The 16,876-nt window shown below is 40.9% G+C and overlaps 1 protein-coding gene across 1 annotated transcript in view; it reads left to right on the top strand.

The window, feature by feature from the left end:
* CNKSR3 (CNKSR family member 3) overlaps positions 1 to 16,876 on the top strand; it is a gene marked incomplete at its 5' end in the record, with an annotated part of 108,671 nt that overhangs the window by 18,136 nt on the left and 73,659 nt on the right. The window contains 5 exons of the mRNA XM_009084289.1: positions 38 to 106; positions 760 to 906; positions 2,582 to 2,706; positions 5,153 to 5,361; positions 5,818 to 5,907. Coding sequence (XP_009082537.1) covers positions 38 to 106; positions 760 to 906; positions 2,582 to 2,706; positions 5,153 to 5,361; positions 5,818 to 5,907 — 640 coding nt within the window. The remainder of the gene's footprint in view (positions 1 to 37; positions 107 to 759; positions 907 to 2,581; positions 2,707 to 5,152; positions 5,362 to 5,817; positions 5,908 to 16,876) is intronic.

Here is a 16,876-nt window from a genome sequence, read left to right as displayed (position 1 = left end):
CCTGCTAAAGCACATGCCTCTTGTTTCCTTTCTGTAGTCCCCTGCTGATCGCTCGAAGAAGATTCATGCTGGTGATGAAGTGATCCAGGTTAATCAGCAAACTGTGGTTAGTAACTAACAGCATTACCAGCCTTCCCTTATGCTTGCTCTGCAAAGCTCACTTGCCACGGGTTCTAAATGGATGGGTTTGGGAGGCAGTTGTGGTGTTTTCCTGATGAACATTTTTATTTATAAGACAAACTTTGTTATTTGCAATATTTTGATATAATAAATATGCAGTATTTCATGTTTAAATGCTATATGTGGCATATTAAAATACTTCATGTTGTATTTAAGGCCTGTTTTAAAATGCATTATTGCAATCCATTGAAATGCAGATAAAAATAGCTTTTAAAAAAACAAGCAAGTATTTGTCAAATCATTTGCATCTGGGAACTTGGATATGGTGATGACATTTTTGCTTAGCACAGGTAGGCAGTGCCTTTCAGTGTGTGAAAGAAACAGGAAGCACTGCTTGATATCTCAGTGTTTAGTTATCTTAAGCTGCAAGCTTAAATAGAGATCTTCCTTTGAAACAAAATTAAGAATCTTGCATAAAAGGAGCTTTGCAATTTTTTCTTAATTCTGACTCTTGGATCTTGTTTCTGTCATCTAGGCACATTTTCAAACAAACAGGTTGACTTGAGCATTTGAGGTTTTCTTGCTTGTTTGCTTACAGAAGAAAAATACAAAGTAAGAGATGTCTTTATTCTCTTTCAGGTTGGATGGCAACTAAAAAATCTGGTGGCAAAGTTGCGAGAGAATCCTGCTGGAGTTAGGCTGCTGCTTAAGAAACGTCCTACTGGTTCTTTCCATTTCACTCCCGCTCCGCTAAAGAACCTGCGCTGGAAACCACCCTTGGTGCAGGTGAGAGGCTGCCAGTTCCACTTTGGTCACAGGATGAGAATGCCTTGGTTGCAACAGGAAAAAGAGAAATCCCAGAAATGCTCCCAGGTAGTCATGTTTAAGTATAGGTCAAGAAAGGTTAGGCTGTCCTCTTCTGGTTCCTAGATAAAAGGGAAAATGTTCCTGCTTATTGTGTTTTCTTTTTCTTAAAACTAGATAATGCCCTCCTGGTACACAAAGGGACTAGGTGTGTTAAATGTTTTAATCAGTCTGTGTGCCACTGGGAGAACTTAACTGAAGTGAAACTGCTGATATGTGTGGAATTTATCAACATGGAGTAATAAATGCTTTCTCCATTTAGCACAGTAATACTTTTTTTGCTGAAATGGCATAGATTATTCCATATGGTTATCCTCTTTATAGTCTGGTGAAGGGTGGGTTGAGAGAGTGTTTTTCCAGAAGTCGCTTAAACTACTTGTTTAATAAGATTTGGTTGTTGGGCAGTTCACAGGTCGGGTACTGAACAGAGAAAGAGATGTTAATAATTTTTAAATGACCATGTTGAGGAATGGCTTGTTATATATATATTAGGAAGCTTAGGACTTAATGCTACAGGACGAAACAACCTAATTGAGTTTGAACTGATTACCTGAAATGAATAAAACCAGGGAGAGTTCCCACTCCTACTACCGTTCTGATACAGGTCTCCCTACAGCTGTGAGGGTAATGTATCAGCCTGTAAAATGCCAGTGGCTATCGCAAGTCTTGATGAAAGCAGGTTTCTCTCAGACTGGGTAGAAAGTGTGCACTTGACTATTTTTTCATCTTTCCTTTCACCAGTGCCTGTCTTGCTTTTGTGGCATCATGCCTAATGTGCTACCAGTGTGAGGAGCTGAGGTAGGCTGGCATATAGGCTATGCCAAGCAGTGTTTCCTTGGGGGAATGAGTGATAGGAGAGGCCTGTTGACAGTTCTGGATTTCAGCATAGTGACTGGTAAAAGACAGATGTTAGTGCAGGGGTACCGTTTACTGAGTGAACAGGGTGAAATCCTGGCCAGGCCCTTGACAAAAAGGGTAGAGAGCAGTTCTCTTGCCTGACAAAGGTGAAAGGGTCTTTGAAGTTCTTTTTTCTCCTAGAGACAGGCAGGAGCCTGGCAGGATGCTGGGAACATAGAAATGAGCTGCAAAGATGAGCAATGCCAAATCTGTTTTTCCTCTGCTTCCCTGACCCTAGTTATATTCATTGATCCAATTTATAGTGAACTTAACCATATTCCTGTCTATGCCCCAGGCACTGGACTTTATGGAATAAAGGTAGCATTAGCTGGCTTTGCAAAGGTTGCAAATAATAGCTGTATTTAACAAATTGCATTCTTTTAATGGGCCTAAAAATAGAAGGGGTTTTGTCTCAGTTGCTTTTTTTGTCTGTGAAATTTACAGGAAAAATAGAACTGGAAAGAGCAACATATTCTTGAGCAATGCATTACCAGTGATAGGACTTCTGTAGGAGGAACTGCAAAGCTGGCCAAAACTGGGGGTGGAGGAAAATATAAATGCTAAGAGTTTTTAATGTGTTCGTGCAGCATAGAGATAGTAGTTCGCTAGGGGATGTAAATGATACTATTGATTATTGAATTATCTTTTTTGTGAATGATAAATGACTGCTCAGATGTTTGATAGCTGTCTAACATTTCAGACCAATCCTCCACCAACTTCAACTCAGTCACCAGAAAGCACTGTGGATACCTCACTGAAGAAAGAGAAGCCAGCCATTCTGGATCTGTACATACCACCTCCACCAGCTATTCCATATTCTCCTCGGTATGCAAATAAACATGCACTACTGAACAAAAACCTCCTTTATTACACTTGTTTCTCAGCTGACTTGCTGTTAGAGCTGTGTGCAGAGTAGCTTGAGGAAACTGAGAATCTCAGACTCTCTTCTAGTTGCCTAAATGAATTGGATTGCTGGTTAAGCAGTTATTAAGGCTATTACATCTAAGTGTGTAAACTTAAGAAATTATTAAGGTTATTGTGCTTAAGTGCATAAACTACCAGAATTGTAATATATTTTACTATTAGAAGATTATTGTGTGACACATAGATCAGTGTTGTTCCCAAAACATGAATGGATGTTTTCTGGTTTTGTTGTGGAGTTACGTTTTTGGTTTTGTTCAAATCCAGCTGCATGTAGCAAGAAGTAATTTTTGTCTCTAACTCTAGCAGGTTAAATAACTGTTGTGGGAATTGGAATATAAAAGAAGATCTTTTTCATTGTTAAACTTGCAAGTTGTTTAAAACAGGAATGTTCCTACTGAAAGGAAGGGAGAATCAATTCATTCAACTTTCATTTTTTTTATCCTGTAATGTAAGCTGTAAAAGTCAGACTTATGTATACAACAGGCAGGGGGTGGTATATATGGTGAGGCTACCTTTTGTTTGTTCTCAAGTCCATGTTGACTCATGCCAGAACCCTGCCAGCTGCCCTGGGAAGGTGATGAACAGAGGAGTTTTCAGGCAAGACATGAAAGGCAAGCATGCTTCCTGGTCTGCCTCAGTGCTTTAGGTTACGTGCAGATAGCCCAGCCCAGAAACTCTGACGTTTTGCTGCAGGACTTGTTGGCAAAGAGCTTGTCTTGTGTCATGTAAGGGCTGACACAGAGACAGAGTTTGTATTACTGCAGTCTTTGAGGCAGAACTGGGAGTGGGAGTTTCTCCAAGGTAGGGTCTCTTTACTGAAGTTGGACCCACCGTGACATGCTCTCTCTCTGGTTTTATGATTGCACATGCTCAGTTCTTATTAAAAAAACCCCTAAACTCAAGTATTTTTGCATAATAACAAGCATATGGATTTAACAGATTTAGCTTTGGTCTTTTCTTTAAATTGTTAAATTTCAAGCACGTTGGTAAATTATACGCATGGACTCAGTTTAGCTCTCCTAAAGAGGCACAAAATTATATTGAGTTTCAGATGCCTTTAGACCTGAATCCCTGTTGACAAGAAAGGAAGTAGCAATGCAAGCTGTAAAACTTGTCCTTCATGATGTGTGGAAATGGGAAGGTGTCTTGACTTTGACTTTTCACAAAAGTAAACATGGAAAGCTGTGGCAGGTGGAAAGAGAAGAAAGAACAATTATTTTGCCTTCTGTTTGGCCATTTATTTTCAACTCTGCATGTCTTACTGTTCTCTTGAAACTGTGGTGCTTTTTTGTGGTTGTTGCTTTTTTTTCCCCTTCATCGCCCTGTTCTCTTCCCTTCCTGGCACGGATCTTCTCTGGTCCACACTGGGAGGCAGAGAGCAGTGTCTGACTTCCCTCCCCATGGCACAAGTCTCCACATGGTGGTGGTGTAGAAGAGTTCTCTGCATACATACAGTTGTGGTGTAACACTTGAGTGTGATTTCAGTCTATAAATCTCCATAAATAGCTCCATCCCGTTCACTGAGCTATAGCATTGTTCTTGGTGGAGAGATGGAAAAGTGCTATGTGCTGGCCAGGGGCTGTTGTGAATACTGGGGTATATATGTGCTTAGACAGTTAGCTATGTATTTTTATGCCTGACTTGGCTAATGGTTGCTTTAAGCAGTAAGATTGTAGCATGTACAGGGAAAGGGGGGTAAAGGCCCAGGCAAATCTTTACTTGGAGTGTAGCTTCCCTTTCAAAAGTACTTACAAAATGGCTGGTTCTGGCCTTTGGAATGAGAAATTGCTCTGGGAAGGGAGTTCCTGCAGAATTTGATCAAAACTATGTATATATACACTACGAATTTACTACAGAAACTCTCAAGAAGAGGGAGAGAAGGTGGTAAATATTCAGTGACAGTTATTGGGCTCTTAGCATGACTGAAAAGCATAGCCCCTCAGATGGAGGTGATAGGTGTGGGCATTACACAGAGGTGGAAAAATTTATGTAGCACTCCCAATTCACAGCTGTGTACTGAGCCGTCAGTGAATCAGGGGCTTTAATGCTCTCTGGGCAGAAAGGTCTCATTTACCAAAATCTTTCACAGGAGTGGAACCTCTAAACTTCTCTGTTTGTTAAATTACTGGCTCATTAACAATAAATTAGCATGAGGAGGGTAGCTTTCTTTTCTCCTTGGTAAGTATAATGAAGTCTTCCATCACCTGACTTGGGGTTTTTTCAGCTTGTTTGCAGCACAATGTCAGTTGTCATGACCATGACTGGGTGCTGGAAGTAACTTTCAAACCTACTCATGTCTGTATAGGGAAACTCTTCAGCTACTAACTGAAGTGACATGTCCTTTCAGAGATGAAAAGGGGAGTTTTCTGTATGGAGGAGGCAACAAACGCGGCCAGCCACTACCTGGGTCCAAGGGCGCCGAGTCTCCCAATTCTTTTCTGGATCAGGAGAGTCGAAGGCGAAGGTTTACAATTGCTGATTCAGATCAGTTGCCTGGGTATCCCATGGAAGTAAATATCCTACAAGCTAAGATGAGGGAAAAAACACAGTCCTATGGTGAGTTCATTCCTCTCTCATTTTCTGTTATGATAAGCACTTTGTTCAGTTTGAAATGATTTGTGTTAGACTTGATGGATATTAAGAGCATTCTGTGCAAACTGTGAATGTGAATGAAATTCCACATCTGCAATAATTTCACTTAAGTGCTGTTAGTTTTTTAATGAATGTCATTCAGCTGGGCTCTGCTGCTGCAGATGGCCAGTTCCATATGTGTTTTAGTTATCACATTGTGTCCACTGCTGCTGCAAGTGAGCAAGAGTGTGGCTGTTCAATCTCAGCACACTGATTGCTTACATAGAACCAGTGGAGGTAACTTTAAATATGTTTTCTTCCTGCCATTTGATCTCCTTGTTGCTGTATCTACTCTCTTGTTTAATTGTGAAAAGTAATAATTTAAAAGTTGATTTCCTAAACTCTTATGTAATTCCTCAAAACCTTCTATGTTGCCTTTAGGAAAACCTCGTCCTTTGTCAATGCCTGCTGATGGAAGCTGGATAGGAGCTTCAGAACCCTTTTCTAGGCCACGAGGACCAGGGAGAAAAGGCAAGGTTTTACTCTCACCCCTCCTTCTCTTGCCTTCCTCTCCAACATTTCCTTAGGATGAACTGCTTGAAAGCATTTAAACCAGGAACAGAGGGTTATGGTTTGCATGTTGCTGAACTGATCCAAGGTGACAATTGATGTTTTTGGCAGGCCAGATTGTAGTTGAGATGTTTGTGGAGCTATTCAGTGCTGGGACTCGAACGTTTTCCTGTCTTGTGAGCATTGAAAGTAAGCTAGAATGACTAGGCCAGGTCTGTACTTTTCTCTTTATAGTACAGGTTTGCCATTTTGCTCTTACACACACCCTTTTCCCTTTCTTCTGCATTTAATACTCATTATAGAACTGCTTTGTTGCTAAGTCTTTCTGTTCGTTTAGCTCACTGTGGAGGCTGTTGTAGAAGCAGGCTTGTTCTCGAAATTGTAGGGCCTTTTAGGAGTTGCTTTTTACTGCAACTGCTGTTAGAAAACAACATATTCTGCAGATATCACTGAATGGGAGAGAGACAGAAGCTCATAAAGTTGGTGTTAGGTTAGGTGGCTTTTTTTACTTTCCCTGTTGTCCTTCTCTCCCCACCCCATTTTGCATCTGAAAGGTTATGAGTCCTGTTAGGCAAATAAACACGACTAGTTTATTCTGGAAATCAGTTATGAAAGCTAATGTGTAATTCTAGATAAACTAAATTCTGTTATTTTAGTGCAAAAAATAAAGTTGGTAACAGGAAGCATCAACCTGGAGGGATGTTAGAAGCAGTCTAAGTAATGAGTCTAACAGAGTGATCACCAGGTGGCAGGGCTGGGTTTTGTGTGTATGGTTTTTTGTTTGGTTTTGTGTTTGCTTTTTTTTAATACTTCAAATGTACCTAAGTGCTACAGACTTGTATATAAGCTGTATTGGGTCGGATCCAAACATTAAATATGCAAAAATCCATTAATCTATTGACAGCTGCTTATGTCCAGGTGTGTTATGAAGAGTAGCCAAAATCTAGGTAATTTGAAGTGTAATCAGAGTATTTTTATAAAAGTAGAAGATGTTAATGGAGGGTTTTGAAGTCAGTAATAATTGATTTTCCTCCTCCTATTTGTACAGGTGAAGATGTCCTCTGCAGGTACTTCAGTAATGAAAGGATACCCCCAATCATTGAAGAAAGCCCCTCCACACAACATCCCCTCTCAAGGCCACTGTCTGACAAGCAGTTAGTGAGGGGAACGGATTATATTCGAGGCAGCAGGTGTTTTATGAATACAGACCTCCACAACAGTGCGACGATTCCTTTTCAAGATGAATGCGCTAAAAAATCGTCGGTTACATCGTCCACAAAATCCTCCTCCACAGAGCCCTCCCTGCTCGTCAGTTGGATTACAAGACTGAAATTGTTGACTCACTGACTCTTGTCCACAGTGCTGTCACCAAGTGCCTTTGCTCATCGGTCAGGCTTCCCTACTTTTCAGCTTAACTGACTCATAGTGACTAATGCGGTATTCTTTTCCTGGAGAATCTTATATTTTTGCCTTTTCGTTTGTGATTTTTTGATGGATCAGAGAGTTACATAGTGCAAGGAGGGGAAAAGAGATAAAGATCAAGTTCCTCTTCCTGGTGAAAAGCTGAAGGCATTTATTCCCATGGAAATGAGTCAAATTTCAGTGAGCTAGAGGCTGCTCATGACCTGGAATATGCATAACGGATCAGAGGAAAGCAATGCATTGCTGTGAAGTCCAGTGGCACTTTAGTTGTCTGATTGCTCAGAGGCTGGTGTGACTGGCTGGATGTCAGAGTATGCAGAGCTCAGCAAAAGTTGTGTTGCTCTTCTGACCAGGAAAAGATAAGCAGGGAAGCAGCAGTTTCGTGCAACTTAGTGAAACTGTTGCAAGTACTACGTGATATCAACCTTGTGAGGAAGAAGTAGTAGTGATGCCGTTCTTTCTCTGATATCCAGAGATCCTATGAAATCGTAGGAAGTGAGTTCTCTTATTCAGAGATCTTAGGAAGTTGGACTAATTTAATTATAAATCAATCCAACCTGATATATAATCTATTTTATTGAAATCTCAGTACAAATAAAGAGCACTGAACAACTGCAGTGCTTATCTGAAAGGTATATGGTTTGCTACATGTCAAGGAAATGCATCTGTAGAGGTGGTAAAAGAATATATATTTCTTCCTTAATTGTTTAAGAATGATTTGCTGTTAACCAAAGTAACCTTTTAAGGACAGTCCTGTTGGACTTATGAGAACTGTTCCAGTGGTTCAGTTTCTGAATGATACTTTGTTTTTATGAAAAATATGTGCTATCATACACTGCAATTGTAAGACATCTTGCTATTTTCTATATAGCTCAAAATTTTTCCCCCTCCAGAATTTTAAAGTAGTATCGGGTATTTTGGGAGGAAAATAAAACTCGTTTAACAAAAGAAGAGCATATTAAAGAGGTATTGTTTAAAATGGAATGTACATAGGATTGTTAGTATGCAAACACTTCTGTTTAAAGTAATTTAAATGTTAAATACAGTTGTATGTATTTTTTACACTTGAATAGATACAGTTTGTACCTTCTACTGGGCACAGCATAGTCAGATGAAAGGAAAATAAGTTTTTGTATTCCCTGCTAATCATAGGACTAACTATTTTACATTGCCAGCAGCCTTTACTCCTTTGGTTTTGCTGAAAAGAATGGTTTATTTTTAATTAGTGGGGAAAGAGGGAAGTTAAATGCTAGTTTGCACTTTGGACTGGGGCAGGAATCACATGTGATAACACAAGTGTTAATATCACACTATAATCCTGGCTGTGAAGATGTGACCATTCTGCTTCAACAAGCTTACAAAGTTATGCTACAGCCCAACAGAGAGAGACAGGGTGTTAAATTCAGTTCTCAGTTAATTGCTTTTGGTTGTGACTCACTGGTAATTTAGGTGGGGGCTGGTTTTGACCTTTCTGATCCAAGCAGATTATAATATGTCTGTCTTGTGCCGCTCTTCTACACTCCCTGAAATGTCAGTCTGTACTAGAAATGTGACCAAACACTGTTGCTGTGTAGTTGAACCCTAGACCAGTTTCATCCTGCCTCTGAGAAAAAGGCTGGGACTGCCCTGTTGTAGGCACCGTGATGTAGTATAGTCCAGCCTCAAATGGACCAAGCTGTTTTAAAGTAAATCACAGTTACTGAACTAGATCAAAGTAAAAAATGTTGTCTAAACAAGATTTTAAAATGGAAATTTTGCTCATATTCAGTGTCCTGTTTTCCATGGTTTAAAAGTGAATGGGGAAGTATCACGCTTAACTTCTTGCTGTGTATAGTGAATATAGAAGGTGCTTTATAGTTTAGGGGCAAAAAAAAAAAAAAGGTCTCACAAGTCTAGGAATAAATCATAGGCAATATTTTTGTGGCTTAACCTGAGAAAAATGCAGGTAACAAATTAGAAACTGCTGTTACGCAGAAACTTGGCTCATCTCTTGGTAATGAACGCACATGTATCTGTTTTATGAAAAACTATGCCTAGGTTGACTTCCCTAATGAGTACAACATGTATCCAAATATCCTGCCATGGTACAGTACTCCACAATACTCCGAATACGCTGTCATGGTGGCAAAACAACACAGCTAATTAGAAAAGGTCATAAACCCCACAAAAATGAAGAAGAATATGTAGTTCTCTTGCATAAAGTGAAGTATGTGCACTTCAGAAATATTGAGCAGGCTTCTGTTTTAATCTGTAGAGTACGTGCACACAAATAACTCAAGTGTTTCCTTACACAACCATTGCAGGAAAATACTATTTTAGATGGGGTAATATGTAAGAGGAAATCAGACATAAAAATGAATACTAATGGCTTGTAGAGACAGAGTTCAGGGTAATTCTTCAAGCAGTGTATTTCCTCTAATATTGCGGATAATTAAATTAATCAGTGTTTGAAATCTGGATGACCAAGAGAGGTGGACAGAGTACTGTAAGTATTATACTAACTCTGTGCCAATCAGTGAGCTGATAACCAGGCCTTGTGTTAAAACCAGCAGACTCCATGAGCTGGGTGCTCATGGAACAGAAAGAGGAGGGGAAAATAATTCAAAACTTAGTCAAGCCAGGAAACAGATGGTGAGGACTAGTTTTATGGTTGGAGAGGATAAAGAGTTTTCTTCTTAGAGAAATAATTTTTCCCAAATCTTATGTCTTGTTTTATTGCATTGCCAGCAGGCATTCCTCACAAACTGCTCTGTACGTGCAGCCACATCCTGAATAGACCAAATTAAACCCCTCATCAGGCTTTAACGTGGACCTTGATGATGAATTCAGGTCAAAAACGTTTTTTTTTTTCCTTCAGATTTTACTTTCTTCTGCATTCCTCAGTCAGTTTTTGGAGTATCTTACACATGATCTGGGCAAGAAGGCTCTCATGTGCATGCATTCTGAGAAATGCCTTTGCCAGCAGGATTGGATTGGTGTCTTGGAGCAGGGTGGGTGCTGGCTTGTACTTGTGGTTTCTGTGCTTAAATAGGTACTTCTTCCCACAACTTCCATTGTACATCCATCTTGGAGTGTGAGTTAGAAATGCTCACGCACAGCTGGAAAAAACTGTTCAGGCTTTCGGAGTAATCTCACTTTGTCCTGTTGTACAATTGTGGTTTCTTTCTTTGTAGCCTGACTTTGCCTTTGCACATGCTGTGGTTATGGAGCACATGCTCCTTGTGGCCATCACATAGGAATATTTTTGTCATCTTGCGGACTGTTAAGGTTTTTATAATGGACAAGAGCTCTTGAGAAAGTCATTGGCTTACACTAAAACATAGAAAGAATGCTCCAAAACCATTCAGTTTGTGTTATGCTAGAAGAGGGGCTGGGCTAAGCTAAATGTATGGGTCTGTGTTGTGTTGAGCACTGTCTCAGCTGCGAAGCAGTAACTCCACAAAGAAAACAACCCACAGAAGTGCTGCATGCGCATTTGTTTCTCCTGCTACATTTGTATGGTGCTAGAATATGACACAAGGGCAGTCATTCAAAGTAGTTATATATAGTTCCATGCACAGCACTTGAGCTGTAAGATGTATGACAAATGCAGTCAAGAGCTGATGTCAGTGTGTAATTTCACCAAATTCTACTGCCTACACTGCTAGTGCATGTTTAAAATAGTAGTTTCTCTTTATCCTGGTGCCTGCACAATGCAAACCCAGTGCTCTGGCAAGTGCCTGACTTGTTTTGTCTTTTGTGATGGTTAGTAACTGCTGGTGAGATTCCCATGGGGCCTCATGTAGTGGTCCAAAAGCTTAGTTAGTTTGGATTACTCTGGACTTCGTCCAAAAGTGGAAACTAAAATTTAGAAACAATATTGCTGAACTAGTATCACTTAGGGTTGGAATTTTAATAGATACTAAATATGAAACAGGCAGGAGTTGTCTATTGCACATACTTTGCCAGTGGGAAGAAAAATGAGGATTACATATTCAGTGGAGGAAAAAAATCGAGACCTTTGGGTGTCTTCCAGTTCCTGCCAATGGAAGAAATGTGTTTGTTTTAGCATGACATAGAATAGATGTGAACATTTTGGTTTAGACCTCCCTGTGTGGCCACCTCAGTTCAGGATGAGATGATGTAAGCCACTGACTTTCTCCCTTAAGTGGTTATGGAGTTAACCCAATATGTGTTTTTGGGAGAGGGCAAAGATCTTTTCTTAGATGATTACATGATTGATTAACTGGGTATGGAGATGGAGTAATTAAGCGTAAAACAACTGCCAGAGAGCGCTGATTTATAAGGAGAATCCTTGGGATCAGTTTATGATTGCAATTTCCATTTGTTCCCTGAGCTCTGGTGAGGATGGCTATTCACCATGCATGGTGACAGTTTGGCAGCTAGGCAGCAGCCAAGGAATCAGAGGACAACCAACTCTAGTTTACAGTGCCACTTAACAGCAATGTGGGTTAGTTGCTTGGGTGTTTTTGGATTTCATTTTTAGGTTGGTTGGTTTGGTTGGCTTTTTTTCCCCCATAAGTGTAGCCGTCCTTCAGTACAAATGGGCCAGAGTAGGAACTGTTGAAATGTTCCTGTGGACATGATCCTGATGAAGCAGTGGGCTGTGCTTGCTGATGGTGCTCAGCCTTTGCATGTTTAGATGTTCTCTGGAAGTGCCTTTGCAGGTAATGAGCCTCAGACCCTTCTGACCTTCGCTTAGAGGCTTTATTGTTTGGGCAGTATTTACTGAGATACATAGAAAACACCACAGTCTGAAGTGTTATATGTATTTAATATTTGGGTTTTTTTCCACCAAGTAATCATGTGCTACTTACTAATATGTTTTCCATCCCTCATTAACTGAAATCTTCACGTATTTCCAGTGAAAATGTTAACAATGCCAAGTAGGCACAAATGGGCAATAAAATTATAATCTGCAAAAAAAAAAGAGTCCAAACAAAGAAAACCCCCAAACTAAGAAGAAACAGTTTTTCTACTTTGTGGATAACAACTTCATGAATGATAATGAATAATAACGAAACTAAGGATTTTCATCCAGGTGAAAGGTCAGCCAAATTTTAGTGGCTGCATCTTGGGTGATTTGTTTGATTTTTATTTTGTGATAGTAGGAAGTGAGGGCTGTAGTTTAGGTGTTGGACATTCTTGCAGAGCAACTATGGTATCCTTAAATGTGCCTCCACAGAACTTGGCCAAAGTCTTTCTTAGGTGTAACACAGCTCTAGCTGGGACTGTCGTCCCCAAGCCCACTGAATGTCCCATTGAACACGTAGAAGTCTTAAAATCATCTGGCACGGCTCCTGACCATTTGTTTCTGATGAGAAGTTGGTATAAGTTGCTGTGAGTAGGATGAGAACAAAATAAATGATGTCCAAAATTAATTATTTCCCTTTCCCTATGTCCTTCTTCCTCTTTGACCTTTTCCCTCCATTAAGGCCAAGGGACTTTCCTGGAATTTATTGCACAAACAAACAGCTATAAAGCCTTTAATATTTATAGCATAGTCTAGTTTGTTTTGATGTCCGAGATAGTTTTCACCAGAGCTTTCCAGTAAAAATAGCGCTGCCCACAAGACAGTATTTCCAAGCTCTTGATTCATAGAAGAATTTCTCTTTGTTTATAAGCTGTTGGCTTGGATTCTGCTTTGAAGCTGCTTAGACCACCGTAAGTATTCCTTGGCCCTTCAGCTCCAAACACATTGTCTTCTTATCACTGGATAGGAAGAAATGACTGTTTTTCTAGTCACTGAGTTTTGTAACCCTGGATTCACAGGCTGTGTTGGAGAGATGGGTGTGGATGTACCACAGAGGCCTCCTGCCCTTCCCTGCCTTCCCTCTCGCTCTCTGTGCAGTGAGCTAGGTGGGATGGAGGGACGAGAGGGGTGAGCAGCAACACACCAGCTAAAGCAGCAGCCTCTGTCTTCCCTTCCTCCTGCTCAGGAGAGGAGCAACAGGCCTCTGATTCAGCTCTCAAAATACACGTTCAGAAAGTTTTTGGTTGTAGAAGAGATGAGTAATTGTTCAGGTATGGTTTTAGAAGGAATAAAGCCAGGAAATACAAATGTTTAGGGCACCTAATTGTTTCCCATGGGATGCTGCCCATGGGGCTGGGCATTAACCCTTGAAGCAGCAGGACACTGGTGAGCTCCGTGGCCCGTTCTCCTGCTGTCAGCAGGGGCAGCTCTGTGGCTTTTTTTTCACGGATGGCCTGGATTTTTACTGACAGCTTCCTGCTGCTCTGTAGTCAAGTAGGGAATTTCCTTCCTCCCCCAGTGTGGCTATTTTTGTGAGCTCGGAGCCAGGTGAGACTTGCTCCCCATTAGCAGGGAAAGGGGAGTGCCTGGTATGCTGTGCTGGGTCATACACCTGGTTATCTACCACATTCACTGTTGTGGGTCAGAACTAGCTTACGTGTATACATGAATAGCAAATGAATGTGGGACTGGAAAACTAAAAGGTAGAATAAGAGACTAATGTGCAATATATGGGAGTTCTTTGATTTGCCAAGTTTGTTTTCCCATGGAAGTATGGGAGTGTTGTGGAGGGATGATGTGTCCCACAGCATGGTGTTAGAACAGAGGTAATGTGAGGGAGCCATTATTAAAAAACCATAAAGGTTTGGCAGCATATGAGCTCCTGGTGTGGCACAGGCATGTTTCATTTAGTGCTGTGCAGAGAGGCCTTTATTAAAGCAAAGTGGATTAGTGAGCTGGGGCTGTCTGGGAGGGGCAGCGAGGCAGACACCTGGGGGTGCACATGCTTGGGTGAACCTGGCCACAAGAAATGCATTTGACCTGCTACTGACTGGAGCTGCCTGTTCTGCTTGGAATAGATGTGGTCTGTGTGTGTGGAATAAGGCCTCTAGCAGGATGTGGAAGAGGCTCAGGTTTCAGCATCATGACTCATTTTCCCAGTGGCTGACCAAAGAGGGACAGTGTGCTGGGAAGCTGTGATGAGAAGTACTCTTGTTGCTATCAAGAAAATGGCAAGGAATGGAAAAAACATCACCAGCTATTTGAAGTTAAGAAAAGCTGAACCATCCATGTAACCAAAGCACATGACACCTCCCACAGCCCACTCCTGCAAATGTGATTTTTTCCTCTAGTTTGCAATGAGGTATTTGGCATGTTTTCAAGATGCAGATGATTTTGGGCACCTTCTGCTCTCACACAGTGACTGCTGCTCACATAGTTGACTGTGAGCAGAGATGTTGGTGAGGGTGGCCGACTCTGGCAGTGTTGACTCAAGGCAGATGCTGTAAGGTGAGAGTTGCATCAGCCTGACTAGTTTGAGATAAGCTCTTTGGGTTGGATGTGTATAACATGTTTACACCTCAAAGGGAAGCGGAAGTCAGTTACAAGGTCACATAAAGCTTGCTAAAGTCATTAGTCAAAGAAGAGTTGCTGCCAAAACATGTTTCTCTGCTTGCTTTCCAGTACTCTGGACTAGCTTGCACCTCTAAAACAAAATCCAAGGTGGTGCCCTAGTGGAAAGCAGCACACTGAGTGACCCCAAAGACTTAGTTTTGTTGTTTAAAGCACCAGGCTAAGCAACATTTCGGTTGTTTTTGTCGAGGTCTTGAGTGACTTCCAGTGGTGACCAGTCCATTCGGTCTGTTACCACCTTCTCCCTTGCTGAGCACCTTGGGCAGTTTCCGTATTGTCACACTTGTGTTTGTGCAGAAGGCAGTGTTATGTTCACTTGTGCTGCTTTTATGACAACAATAAATAAGCCTTTCTCCTGCTAAGTAAATAGGGCTTGTTTGGCAAGACATTCTGTCCAATGGAGTGCTAGGTCTGACACTTCTTTCTACTTTTTGCGTCAAATCTAATTGATTTATTAGAGCTGTTTATGACTGCAGCGGTGAAATGAAAATAGGATCTCATTGATGAAGAGGATTCAAGTGAACACATGTGAACAAATGAGTAAAGGCTAAGGAAATTAGAGAAGTAAACCCAGGGACTAATTCATTATCTTTGAGCAGTGCTAAGCAAAAAATAAGCCAAGTAAATGTGTATGTATTTTGCATTTGTGTGGGTTTTTTTAATCTTGGCCTACTGTCTGGAAACTTTTAATACTATTCTCCTGCAAGTTTCTAGACAGTGAGAATCTCTTGAACTTTCAAGATGTAGCTACAGGTAACTTTGTGGGATGCTTATGATCAAGCTGCTGCGTACTGTGCTGTTGTATTTTGCAGCATCTAGATTTTCTGTTCCTTCCCAGGCCTCCCACTCTAAACCCAGTGCATATCATGTCAGGTGGCTTTCAAAATTATGAGCTCGTCACTAGATCCTCTTTTCACTGCCCTGTTTGGTGCAACTTTTGAGAACAATATAAAATAGATTTTTTAAGGCTGGAGATGCTGCAGTACAGGTAGATGTAGTTACTGGTAAGTTTGAGAACTGGAGCCATTGTAAGGTAACAGATGCACTTCTATATTTAAGATGAAAAGTTGTTCTTCAAGTAGAAATTGTGTTATGTACTTAGACTATTAATTACACGTTTGATTCAGAAATGCACAAAGCACCATTTGTGTACCACTTAGTAAAGTTCACATGGAAAAGCTGAATCATCCAAGCCATCTGAGTGATACACATTATTCATGGTTGTTTTCTTCAGCAGGCAGCTGGTGATCTCTCTTCCTGTATTTGGGGAGGGGGAGGAAAAGGAAGACAGAAGGGAGTCTCCATGGGGGGGAGCGCTCTTGGTTCATATGTGCAAACTTTACGATTTTCCTGAGAGAGCTCTAAATTTATGGTAAGTTAAAACTATATTCAGAGGATTGAAGAGACATTATATGTTGCAACTAGGTTATAAAGTGTTTTTACTGTAAAGTAATAATGGTTGATACACTTTTTCAGTGTGATTTGTTTGTTATAAGTTGTATTTCAAGCAGTGCTTCATGGGGGGGATGTGGGAGTTGTGCTCGGGCTGGAAATTCTTTAGACTGGGTGGCTTTTGTGTCTCTTGCTCCCCTCCTGGAATCAGGAGGTGAACTATGAGATTTGGTGCCTCAGTCACCAGCCAAAACAACTCAGCTTATCTCTTTTGCTGTCCCATGTTGTAAACTTCATACCCAATTTGTATGTTTGCCTACTGAAGCTTAGTGGCAGTGAAGGGCTGTTTAGTGCTGGAAAACTTCCCGGCTAAGGAGTGGGACAGACAGGTGACAGGATTGGGGAGGAGCAGTAGTTTTGCAGACACCCCCAAATATACTCCCTGCAGCTACAACATCTTTAGCTTTCCACATATAGGATGTTACTAGTTTTCTGTGGGATGTTTTGTTGAAGAAGTGGGATTTAGTGCTCTATCCTTTTATTAGTCTGTCTTACCTATTTAGGTTATAAAATAATTATTTTTTTTAGCAACCTGTGTCTTGCAGTTGTGACTTCCTGAGCATGCTGGGTTGGGGATTTAATTGGCCTCTATTGTACTTAATAGTACAGTTCAAAGGACCTAAAGAGCAGCAGAATGGAAAAAGCAATGCAAAGATCTTCATGTTGGACTGA

The sequence above is a fragment of the Acanthisitta chloris genome, unplaced genomic scaffold (assembly GCF_000695815.1).
Source record: "Acanthisitta chloris isolate BGI_N310 unplaced genomic scaffold, ASM69581v1 scaffold4911, whole genome shotgun sequence".
Classification (NCBI taxonomy): Eukaryota; Metazoa; Chordata; class Aves; order Passeriformes; family Acanthisittidae; genus Acanthisitta; species Acanthisitta chloris.
The sequence above is the reverse complement of the archived record's forward strand: the minus strand, read 5'-3'. Positions and strand labels throughout refer to the sequence as shown.